Consider the following 12,715-nt stretch of genomic DNA (forward strand, 5'->3'; position numbering starts at 1 on the left):
TAACTGGAAGCATGGCATTTTCCAAGTGGAACTATGAAGTGTATACAGAATTGTAATCGGAAGTTAAATTATAAGCACGATGTGCACAGACAAGACACTGCATCAGAGCTTGTGGCAGCCAAGGTGCTTCAGCTCTAGCCAGATAGGCTGCCTCTTGCCTTCCTGGGGATGTTTTTCCTCATGTTGCTGACAAAGTGTAATAGGGTTTAGGATCAGGAAGGCACTGGAACAGTGCACATTGGAAATCTGAGGGAAGGATACTAATGTTGTAGCTCTGTTACTACACATAGGTTGGGCTGCCAAAAAAGTCATGGCTTTCCTTTCTGTGTGTTTCTATGCAGAAATGCGCCTTGAATTTTCTGACTGTCCAGTTATTTATGTGTGAGATTATATTAGTCTAAGGTGGTCTGAGCTTCCCTCAAAGACTGAAGTTATTTATTCCCTTTTGTTGCCCTTGTTGTTTTATTATTGTAGTTATTGTTGTTGTCGTTGTTGGATAGGACAGAGAGAAATGGAGAGAGGAGGGGAAGACAGAGAGGAGGAGAGAAAGATAGACACCTGCAGACCTGCTTCACCGCCTGTGAAGTGACTCCCCTGCAGGTGGGGAGCCGGGGTTCCAACTGGGATCCTTAGGCCGGTCCTTGTGCTTTGCGCCACATGCGCTTAACCCGCTGCGCTACAGCCCCACTCCCAAAGACTGAAGTTTTTATCCGAAGATCTTTAGAGGAAGGTCCTTTCCAGATAGCTTCACATTGTATTTAAACTGTTGGGAAGCTTGTCATTGTGGTATTTCACCTCATCACCTGGAAGCCACTAAAAGAAAATCTCTGGGGGCTGGACGATAGCGCGGCAGGTTAAGTGCACGTGGCGCAAAACACAAGGACCAGCGTAAGAACTCTGATTCAAGCCCCTGTCTCCCCAGCTGCAGGGGAGTCGCTTCACAGACGGTGAAGCAAGTCTGCAGGTGTCTGTCTTTCTCTCCCCCCCTCTGTCTTCCCCTCTTCTCTCTATTTCTCTCTGTCCTATCCAACAACAATGAAAGCAAAAATATTAACAACAATGATAGGCAACAAGGGCAACAAAAGGGTGGCCGTGGCCTCCAGGAGCAGTGGATTTGTGGTACAGGCACCGAGCACCAGCAATAACCCTGGAGGCAAAAAAAAGAAAGAAAGAAAGAAAGAAAGAAAGAAAGAAAGAAAGAAAGAAAGAAAGAAAGAAAGAAAGAAAGAAAGAAAGAAAGAAAGAAAGAAAATCTCTAACATTAACTGCTTTTGTCTTGAAGTACAACTTCAGAATGTCCATTGGTCCTTGCAGTCCTAGCTTCTTTTCAGTTGTACTGGAGTCATTTCCACATGCCCTCTTCTATTTCTCACTACAGTTTTTAAGCCAGAGGAATTGCGCCAAGCTCTTATGCCAACCCTGGAAGTGCTGTACCGTCAGGATCCAGAGTCCTTACCATTCCGACAGCCTGTAGATCCCCATCTCCTAGGGATTCCAGTAAGTTAACACAGTAAAATATATTATAAATTCATCAGTGTCAATCAGAAGTATTGTCATTTCATCTTGTAGAATTGTGTAAAATAGACTTCTTGTTTTGAAGATTTTCATTAAGTCCCAGGTCTCATGGAGGTGGGCCTTTCTTCTTCTAGCGTTTGCCCTTCTTCCGTAGCCAGTCAACAGCGTCAGGTTGAAAGCTGTCAGGAGCTGCTTGTTGCTGGCTTTGAAAGTGACTGGGATCCATGTGGATTCAGTCGGCTAGGAAGGATCTCAGTTTCCCCAATGAATGGGGACTCACGGGATGCACCACGAGAAGGTCGATCCAATGCATCCCTGAAGACATTGCTATGTGCTCCAAAGCACGCCACTTCCAACAGCCTCACCTTATATTTGGGCTTCACATAAAACTTTGACTAACAAATTTGATTTAAAGAATTCACCAGTGTTAAATATAAAATACATGGACTTCTCTCCTTAATATCCCTGGGTAGCCTTGCAAAGGCCTTGGTTGACCTGACACATTCTCCTAAATAGTGGTGCTATTTCTGTTTTTATAGTTGTGCTTGTCTTGGAATTTCATTGTGCTTTCCTGTATCAAATATGAGTCTCCGGAAAAGCATTGTCTGATAAATTTGCCCACCATTTTAATTCAGTGTGCTAAAAAATTTTTTTAAAGATTTGTATTTGTTATTGAGAGAGAGAACGAGGACTAGAGCATTCTCTGATGCATTTGCTACTAGAAATCACACAGGACCTCATGCTGGAAAGTACAGTGTTCTATCCTCCTGGACTGCTAAAATTGTCCTTCCTTTCTTTTAATATGAAAATAGTATTTTTCTTACGCAATTTTTTTTCTTTTTTTTTTTTTTTTTTTTTTACAGCAAAGGTTATTGCTGGGACTCAGTGCCAGTGCCTGTAGCATTGCTTCACTGATCATTAATTTTCCCCGTATATAGAGGGGCAAGGGGCTTGAACCTGTAGGCATTCTCTCAAATGTGCCACCACTAGCCCTGACATTTCTTGTATTTTTCTGCACTGGTGATACAGCATAATTTATGGTTCTGCAAAAGATTTTCATACCTGAGGCTCTGATGCCCCAGACTCAATCCCCAGCTAAGCCATTGTTGAGCAGTACTCTGGTCTTTCTCAATATTTTTATCTCTGCATCTCTCATTTAAATAAACAAATATTTAGAAACTTGTTTTTTCTTTAACTTTTTGAAAGTGATTTGATCACACCTGAAGATAATAATAAAGTAGCAAAATCAGGAAGGTCAAGGTCATAGGTTTTTATTTTCCCTGTTTTCCACTTTTAATTAAAAGTGGTACATGCTCTGTTCTCAGACAAAGCAGCTGCTGCTGCTGCTGCTGCTGCTTTTTCTAGGATTTATTTATTCATGAGAAAGATGGGGGTGGAGAACCAGACATCACTTTGGTACATGTGCTGCTGGGGATTGAACTCAGAACCTCATAGTTTAGAATCCAATACATTATCCACTGGCCCACCTCACGGACCACCAGACAAAGTTTCCAAATAGAGCCGACATTAGGGATTTGGGGTTGCACTAGACTGAAACTATTTTGTCTTTAAGGATTATTTTGACATTGTGAAAAATCCCATGGATCTGTCCACCATCAAGCGGAAGTTGGATACAGGGCAGTATCAGGAACCCTGGCAATATGTGGATGATGTCTGGCTCATGTTCAACAATGCCTGGCTCTATAACCGTAAGACATCACGGGTCTACAAGTTCTGCAGTAAACTTGCAGAGGTCTTTGAGCAGGAAATTGACCCTGTTATGCAGTCTCTTGGATACTGCTGTGGACGAAAGGTATAGTTTACACGTCTCTGAAAAATGAATTAGCCTGGTTAAACCCACCAGAAAATATATTATGATCACATAATCAATTCTACATTTTGGCCACATCTATGTGTTTGTTGTCAAGTATGTGTGAAGTGACTGCCTGACCCTGACCAATGTGATGGATGCTCCCAAGCTAAACATCCAGACTTGGGAATCAATCCCAGCATTTCTGTCTGCCTTGGTGTGTATCCATCTGTCTATAGTCAATGACTTTTAGACACCAGTTCCACCCTAATGTACCAAAAAAATATTTTTAAATAGCCATGGAAATTGATAGAGAACTATTCATTGTACTAAGATAAATCATTTACTCGCAGAATTTAACTCTTCCCTGGCAGGATAGAATGATACATAACCATACATGGAATTTATTTTTAGTATTTTTCTCCTTTGTCTTTGCAGTATGAGTTTTCCCCACAGACTTTGTGCTGCTATGGGAAGCAGCTCTGTACAATTCCTCGAGATGCTGCCTATTACAGCTATCAGAATAGGTGAGTACTAAGTGGTTTTCTGAATTATGGGATAAAAGGAGACTGTAGAGTAAGGCATGCTTGTTTGACTGTGGTCCAGATATTTTACTTCTTTCCTAGGTTTCAGTGAAAAGTGCCACAGTTTATATGCTCCTAGGTCAGTTAGGCTTATGGTCTCTTAATTTTAAGCTACAGTCTTTCTAAAATAAAACCAGATAATAGTTAAATTGAGAATAACCCTAATAATGGCTGGCATGCCATTTCAATATATTAATAAAGTCAAATACATTTGTTCTGTTTCATGCATAAATATGTTTACTTTGATGATTTGGCATGGATAACCTGATGGAATTTTTTGCACTATTGCTAGCTCATTTAAAAAGAGAGAGAGAGAGAGAGACCTAAAAGTATTAGTAATGCTGTACAGAATAAGATCTGCTGTCTTCATTGAGTCCAGAAATATTTTCCTTATTATGGGAAGGCTGTTGAGGGTTTTGAGTGTGGGTATGCTAGAAAAATATTTGCCATTCTCTTGAAATGTGAATATGACTAAAGACTAGCTCTCCTGTTTAAAGAGACAGAGAGTAGAAATTATTTCTATAAAGATTTGCTTCTTTTTTGTTTATATGATGCCTTCTAGCTACACACAAAAAATTTTTTCTTACTGATGTCCAACTATCAAATAGAACTTCCAGTAGATAAGAGTTGTTTTGAAAATCCATACTTATTGCTTTAAGTAGCCTCATGCTACCATAGCATGAGGACATTGTACCTTGAAGAACAAGTTGTAGGTCTTAATCACCGTTGTTTTAAGAATTTACTTATTAATGAGAGCGAGAACAGGAAAATGCTCTAACACATCTGATGTTTGAGCATTCAACTCGGGACCTCACGCCTAAGAATGAAAGGATCCTGACTTTTCTCACAAAGCAGTGATAATGAGATCTGGACAGGGGACGTGAGCATCATTCTGGCACATTTGATGCAGCTTGGGACCTCCCAGACCACAAATGACTTGTTCCCAGAGTGTTTCCCATGTGGTGTTATTCCCCCCCCACACACACACACACACACACTTCTCCCTAAACCAAGCGCTGTTCACCTCTGTCTTATGGTGGTACCGAGGGCTGACCCTGGTACCTCAGGCATGAAAGTTGGTTGCATAAGCCCTTGTGCTATTTATTTTTACCTGGCCCTTTCAACTAGATTGAGCTTTGTGCTCTTGGTTCAAGTATTAAAGTCAGCACCAGAGTTTGATGTTATAACTTTTGATGTTGTTTGCTTGTAATTATTACAAAGTAGGAGAGATGATATGATTTATACCAAAGATTTTTTTCATGCCTGAGGCTCCCAAGCCCCAAGTTCAGTTCCCCATACACCATAAGCCAGAGCTAAACAATGTTTTGGTAAGGAAGGAAGGAAGGGGAAAGGAAGGAAGGAAAAGAAAAGAAAAGGAAAGGAAAGAAGAAAAGAAAAGAAAAGAAAAGAAAGAAGGGGCCAGGCAGTAGTACAGGGGTTAAGTACACATGGTGCAAAGCGCAAGGACTGGAGTAAGGATCCCGGTTCAAGCTCCTGGCTCCCCACCTGTAGAGGGGGTTCGCTTTATGAGCGGTGAAGCAGATCTGCAGGTGTCTATCTTTCTCTCCCCCTCTCTGTCTTGCCCTCCTCTCTGATTTCTCCCTGTCCATCCAACAACAACGACAATAAACAATAAGGACAACAAAAGGGGGAAAAATGCCCTCCAGGAGCAGTGGATTCGTAGTGCAGGCACAGCCCCAGCAATAACCTTGGAGGCAAAGAAGAAAAGAAATTAATCAGTAACATTTATCAAAATCCTGGTTTTCAAAAATAATTGTTGACTTAAAAATGCCCCTCCATGAAAAAAGCAATTTAATATCTGTCTTAGCTTCCCCTCATCAATAGTAATATATTAAGACAAAATTAGAAATGACGCTGTAGGCCCTCTGTAGAAGAGTCTTCCCCAAAGTGACGAGTGTTATTTGGACTTCTGGCCCCTCCGTGTGCAGTTCTAGCCCCTGACCTCCAGCATGTCTTGTAATGTGCTAGACATTCCTGTCCATGATTATGAGCACATTCCCTGTCAGCTCTAGTTGTCAGAAATAGGAGTTCACTTTGAAAACTAATAGGTGCAAAGCAAAAGAAAGTGACAAAATTTTAAGATAGTAATTTACCATGAGCCACACCTTAAAAAATGTCCCTGTTGCTGGGTTTCCAAACAGTTGTGGTCTAGAACAAACATAGCGTGCTATTCGATATTTTGAAGTGTCTGGTCATATTCTTGTATAGACTTTCTTTTTTTTTATTTTAATTTATTTCCTTATTGGGGAATTAATGTTTTACATTCAACAGTAAATACAATAGTTTATACATGCATAACATTCCCCAATTTAGACTTTCATTTTTATTGAACAAAATTAATGTACTGTAGGGTAGATAGCATAATGGTTATGCAATGAGACTCTTGATGCCTGGGCTCCAGAGTCCCAGGTTCAATTCCCTGCGTCCCATCAGCCATAGCTGAGCAGTGCTCTGGTAAGATGATAATAATAATAACAAAAAACACAACAATAATAAATTCTATTAATAATAAATGTTTAAAGTGTAGTCATAACTCTTCCCGGTAGAATCTTGCAAGGTGTATGTACTTGAAGATACTAGTACGTTGTAATTCTGAGAAAGTAGTGATTGCCTAACTCTACAATGTTTTTTTTTTTTTTTTTTTGGGAGGTTTAGCAAAGGTTCACTCTATTTTGGGGATAATAAGGATATAAGTTGAACATTCTCTGCCATAGAAGTGAGTTACTTCTCTCATATAGGAAGGAATTAGCTGTAGAAACACAAGGAACATGTAGATGATTTTGTTCCCAGTCTCTCTTAGAAGGATCAAGCTCAATGATGTCTGTGGAGATAAAGGGAATTTTTATGCAGTTATTTATTTCAGTAGTGGTAAGTAGGTTGAGAGTGAGAGAGAGACCAGAGCAGAACTCTGGCATATGTGGCCAGGGATTGAATATAGGATCTCATGCTTGAGAATCCTAACACTTCATCCACTGCGCCACCTCCTGGGGCCATAGGACATTTTTAATATATTTTCTTGTCAACTTTGGCTATTTATGAATATTGTTTGGTACTTATACTCTGAAACTGGGCACTTAGAACAACCTAGAAAAGGCCATTCAAACAGCTGAAGCAATGAATGAGCATATGCCTACATTCTCACACTGGGGACTTTGAAAGTAGCTTATGTTGGGAAAACTTAAAAAGATTTTCCAGTCATTATCTCAAAGTAAGATATTGATTTAAAGATCCCATTTATTTGTATATATTGATATGGTACTTAAAACAATCTGCATTTGAAATTTTAGTCCATATAGGAAATTCCCCTTACAGATAAACCACATGGTTCCATTGTGCTAACTTTAGGTGTCCAGATGTACATCATCACTGGATTATGTGAAGTATTTCTCCTTTCTGGTTCCATGTTCATCAGCCAGCTTCCGTCACACTAGTCAGGATATCAACTGGGTTGAAAAGTGAATTTCAGAGCCACTATGTATTTCTAGGATGAATGAGTACAGTTTAGACAAGGTGGTAAAATAGGCACAACCTGCCATTAACAGCTGTCATCCACTGTGTGCCAGCTGATCTGGCTGCATAGGTAACCTCTCTTTGAAGGGTAATAAAGACACCCAGTCCTCCTTCCTTCCTTACCTTCTCACTGGGACAAGTGTGAGTACACAGCCACTATGTCCCTCCTACTTCCAGATCCTGAGCTGCTTCAGGGATGGGAGTGAGTTGCACAGTAAGAGCTTAGGTTTGTGCCACCATTCCAGGACCATTCCAAGGGCAGCCCTCTTAGCCCCAAGGAGCTGATGACTTCGGTCACTGGAAAGTGATGGATTTATGGTTCTTGTTTCCTAAATATTACTGGGCTTGATGTCCAGCTTGAATAAATGCTAAAAATGTAAAAGCCATTTAGAGTTCACATGTAATATCATGACAATATCATTTCAAAACTGTTCAGCAGTCTTAAGTTTCCTGCAGTGGCTATATGTTTGAGTGTAACACTGAGTCAGAGCACTCAATTCCAACTTTCACTTTTAAATGGAAATTATTTAGCATTGAGCAGATCTTTTTCCTACATAATGTTCTGGTTGCCATGGAATTGGTTTATAGTTTCTGTACTTTGATTTTGTCTTAGTACTGGTTCTGGGCCTGTCTTCCATTTCAAGGCTTCACAGATAGCCAAATGGTTGCTATAGCTCATTCTGGGGAGAGAAAGATGCACATAGATTTCTAAGGAAACAGCAGTGTTACTGATTTGTTTGCTCCTAGATAGTTTTTAATCTTGGCAGAATTTATTGGTTGACTTAGTTCTAAATAAACTGGTCACAGCACAACACAAAACTTTCACTATTTCAGTTACTACCCACAGTGGCTCTGTCAAGTTTCTCATCAGCACACTGAAAAATAGGATAATCTTAAGATGGATGTATGCTCTGAAACATTATGCCTCTGATTACTCTGAGTGCTTAGGAGATACAGCACTAAGTGTGCTTAGTGAAGACTAGGGTAGAACTTCAGGGACCTACTGTAGTGGCATGAGAGAGGAAGGCTGAAGAGAGAGTGAGTGAGTGAGTGAGTGAGTGTGTGTGTGTGTGTGTGTGTGTGTGTCATGCTGCAAGCTGGCATTGTTGGGTCTATGTGGCACTCAAGTCTGTGGCAATGTCCTCAGTACTAATCCTCTCACCATCTTGTAGACATAGTCTTGAGCACTAAAACTGCATTTCATTGTGCTGCCATTGCTCCCTGACCCGCATCCTTTCTGCCTGTGTGACTCACCTCCATTCAGCTTGTTTACTTTTAGTTTTCTTGTTGCTCATCTTGTTTGACGCAGCATCAGCCTGTATTTTTGTTGATCTGTGTCCTTTCCAAACATTTAATAATTTTCAATTGTTCTTATTTGATAGTTTGAGCCCAGGCTCTCTATTATCTTATATGAAATTGGGATAATGGATAACTTCTCAAATGCAGATTGTACTTTAAAGATTAACTCTCCAAATTTGCCTTACTTGGATTGTCACCAAGTTAAAGCAGTCAATCACTGAGTAGCTCAGACTGATGAACGATTGGTCCCAGTACCAAAATGTAAGTCTCTAAGATTGTTGATGGAATATATATACACACACACACATACATACACACACACACATATGAAATTTTATAGAATTTATCTTATTTTCTCTCTATGTTTCTTATGGATAAATGGCTGGAAAGTCTTTGACCCTGACTGCATTTCTGTTAAATGTTTGTCTAGAATACGGATTTGGTTTCATTTGTATTATAGCCCAACGGACATGAGACAAATAATAGGGAAAAAAATTGAGCCAGTTCTGGGTGTTTGGCATTTTCAGACCTTTAAAGATCTGAGTAAAATATAAATATGGGGAGTAAAATCTTTGAATCACTGGCAAGCATAAATTTTCCATTTTGAAAAAATAAAGCTATTTCAGTTTAAATTGAGTTATATGGCCTATTGTCAGGCTATTTTCCTCATAGTAAAAATTTCCCATTAAAACCTCTGGAGTTATGTTGGCTTTTCTCTAAGAAGTAGCAAAATTTACACTCCTGGATTCAAGCCCCTTGCAGTGCTGGTATGCACAGCTCCGAGGAGGTTTGCATCCCGGAGCTCATGGAGCCTGTCTTGTTAGTGATGATGGCCTGTGATGTATGCAATGAGACCGAATGCTAATCAATGCTTTGCCTTGGCTTTCTGCTCTGTGTTGTCTTGTTGTTTGCGTCTTACCTCTGTGTCTGTGCTATTTGTCCCCCTCCCTGTTCTCTAATCCCACCCTTCCTCGCCTGTTCCTGTTCCCTCCATTGTTGTCACTGACCCATCAATCAACCAACAACGCCCCCCCTTCGTCGTGGTGATCTGCCCTGCTCTGAATGGTGGCTTCGTTGCTTGGGTGACTGTGTGTTATGATGGACCAGTTCACCCAAGTATGGCCTTCTTGCTGACAGGTATCATTTCTGTGAGAAGTGTTTCACAGAGATCCAGGGGGAGAATGTTACCCTGGGTGACGACCCTTCACAGCCCCAGACGTAAGTACTATCCCATTGTTTTCCTTGCAGTGATTGGTTTTCCCCTTGTCCACGATGAAAAGGGAAGCAGCACTGCCTTTTTGACTTATGTGTAGTGCTTTTTGTTTATTAAGCACGGATTTCACATGAGGCAGAATAGAGGGGTGGACGGTGAGCCAGAGCACCTCCATAGTACATGCAGTGCCAGGGCTCAGACCAAGAATTTTGGAGGTACTAATGTCATTGCTCTACCACTACCCCTCCCCGAATAATTGTGTCCGTATTTATACTCACAAATGTAACTATGTCAGCTGAACCAGGGTCACTCCCACAGGTTTTCCCTCTCTTCAGATGGTGATGCCACAGCCCCCACTTAAGGCTATTGGCCCGTCTTGACTTGCATTTATCCATCTCCTTCCACCCTTAGAGTTTTATATATTAACTCATGATGAGAGAGGGAAAGAGAGCCAGAATAACACTCTGGCACATGGGATGATGGTGATTGAATTCAGGATATCTTTTTATTTTTTAAAAATACTTAATTTATTCAGATTCTTCCCACTTTTATTTGGTGGAAATTATAAATGCTCAGCAGCATCTTCATCTCTGCTGAAACCCTCATCACATTTTACGCAAGGAGCTCCCAGGATACATCTGTTCTGTCTCTGACTCTTGCCTCACTAGTGTGGACAAGCAAGAACTGCTTTGTCCATGGCTTCCCTAAGACCACCTTTTGCTCTTCATGCTTATCCTCTAGTAGAGAGGATGAATGGCTCACGTGGTCAGGTGACACGAAAAAAGCAAATCCACCAATTAGATGGCTAACTCGTTGATAAGTTTGAGATAATTAAAAATCTTCCAGCCACCATCTCTGCCCAGCAAAGATAATTCTGTGGGCCAAAGGTAGTTCACATTTACACTAGTCATTGCAAAAGCAAACATAGTAGAAACTTACTCTTCCTACATCCCTAAATAGATGCCAGCTTCTGGCACTGAGGGGACAGAGTCATTAGAAGAACCTGTTATTAGTCCAATTCCATGGCCAGACTGACTCTTAGTGTCGTTATGCAGTCATATGTAGGTGCTGTTAATAAATCCCAAAGAAGCTGGGGTAAAAACGGCAGTGCATTCCGGATCAATTTAAATTCATGCCATTCTTATATCTACTTGATGGAATTATATTTACTTAGTATTTTAGCTAATATCGTGACTTTTTATCTGAAGAACTAGGTAAAAGTAATATTCCAGGGGTCGGGGGATAGCGCAGTGGGTTAAGTGCACATGGCGCGAAACTCAAGGACCGGCTTAAGGATCCCGGTTCGAGCCCGCGGCTTCCCACTTGCAAAGGGGTCTCTTCACAGGCAGTGAAGCAGGTCTGCAGGTTTCTGTCTTTCTCTCCCCGTCTCTGTCTTCCCCTCCGCTCTCCTTTTCTTTCTGTCCTATCCAACAATGACAGCAATAACAACAATAATAACCACAACAATGATAAAAACAACGGCAACAAAAAGGAAAATAAAGGGGGTCGGGCGGTGGCGCAGTGGGTTAAGCGCACGTGGCGCAAAGCGCAGGGACCGGCGTAAGGATCCCGGTTCGAGCCCCCGGCTCCCCACCTGCAGGGGAGTCGCTTCACAGGTGGTGAAGCAGGTCTGCAGGTGTCTGTCTTTCTCTCCCCCTCTCTCTCTGTCTTCCCCTCCTCTCTCCATTTCTCTCTGTCCTATCCAACAACAAAGCAACGTCAACAATGGCAATAATAACCGCAACGAGGCTGCAACAACTAGGGCAACAAAAAGGGGGGGAAATGGCCTCCAGGAGCGGTGGATTCATGGTGCAGGCACCAAGCCCAGCAATAACCCTGGAGGAAAAGAAAAAAAAAAAGGAAAATAAATAAAAAAATATTTTTAAATTAATATCCCAGAGATATATCCTATAGCTTATACTCAACAAATTGATTTTAGTTTTAATTGACTTTTCCTCCCCCCCCTTTTTTTTCTTCAAACAAGGACAATTTCAAAGGACCAGTTTGAAAAGAAGAAAAATGATACCTTAGATCCTGAACCGTGAGTATATAACTTTTTTCTTCTCAGTATCAGATCAGGAAAGTCTCTCTTTATTAATGATCTGAAAGAAATTAAGTTGGAAATCTATTGGTTAAATTATTTGTGTTCAGATGTATATTTATTCAGATGTATATTTTCAACTCAAAAATACTCTGTAGCATGTTCTACATGTGTGGAATTTTACAGTAAAACTATTAGGTCAATGTTTGGTTCTTATTGAACTGCTCTAAAACTTGGTCATTGGCTTGTTTTGTTTTTATTTAGTAATGAGATAGAGAACCAGATCATCATTCTGGCACATGCACTGCCAGGGTTCGAACTCAGGACCTCATGCTTGAGATTTCAGTGTTTTACCCACTACAGTACTTCTTGGACCACATAGATAGGCTTTTTTTTTTTTTTCTAAAGATTGTATTTATGAGAAAGATAGAAGGAAAGAGTCAGACATTCTGGTACATGTGCTGCCAGGGGTCAAACTGAGGACCTCATGCTTGAGAATCTAATGCTTTATCCACTGTGCCACCTCCTGGACTACCATTGGTACCTTTAAAAAACTTATTTAATCATGTGGCACGAAGCACAAGGACAATGTTAAGAATCCCAGTTCGAGCCCCTGGCTCCCCACCTGCAGGGGAGTTGCTTCACAGGTAGTGAAAACAGGTATGCAGGTGTTTTTCTCTCTCCCTCTCTGTCTTCCCCTCCTCTCCATTTCTCTCTGTCCT

General features: G+C 40.9%; 1 protein-coding gene across 1 annotated transcript in view; it reads left to right on the top strand.

Annotated features, from left to right (window-relative positions):
* CREBBP (CREB binding protein) overlaps window positions 1-12,715 on the top strand; it is a 111,914-nt gene that overhangs the window by 83,932 nt on the left and 15,267 nt on the right. The window contains exons 12-16 of the mRNA XM_060174090.1: window positions 1,379-1,497; window positions 3,089-3,328; window positions 3,764-3,852; window positions 9,877-9,957; window positions 11,937-11,993. Of these exons, the coding sequence (XP_060030073.1) occupies window positions 1,379-1,497; window positions 3,089-3,328; window positions 3,764-3,852; window positions 9,877-9,957; window positions 11,937-11,993 (586 nt within the window). The remainder of the gene's footprint in view (window positions 1-1,378; window positions 1,498-3,088; window positions 3,329-3,763; window positions 3,853-9,876; window positions 9,958-11,936; window positions 11,994-12,715) is intronic.

Source organism: Erinaceus europaeus, chromosome 15 (assembly GCF_950295315.1).
Source record: "Erinaceus europaeus chromosome 15, mEriEur2.1, whole genome shotgun sequence".
Taxonomy (NCBI): domain Eukaryota; kingdom Metazoa; phylum Chordata; class Mammalia; order Eulipotyphla; family Erinaceidae; genus Erinaceus; species Erinaceus europaeus.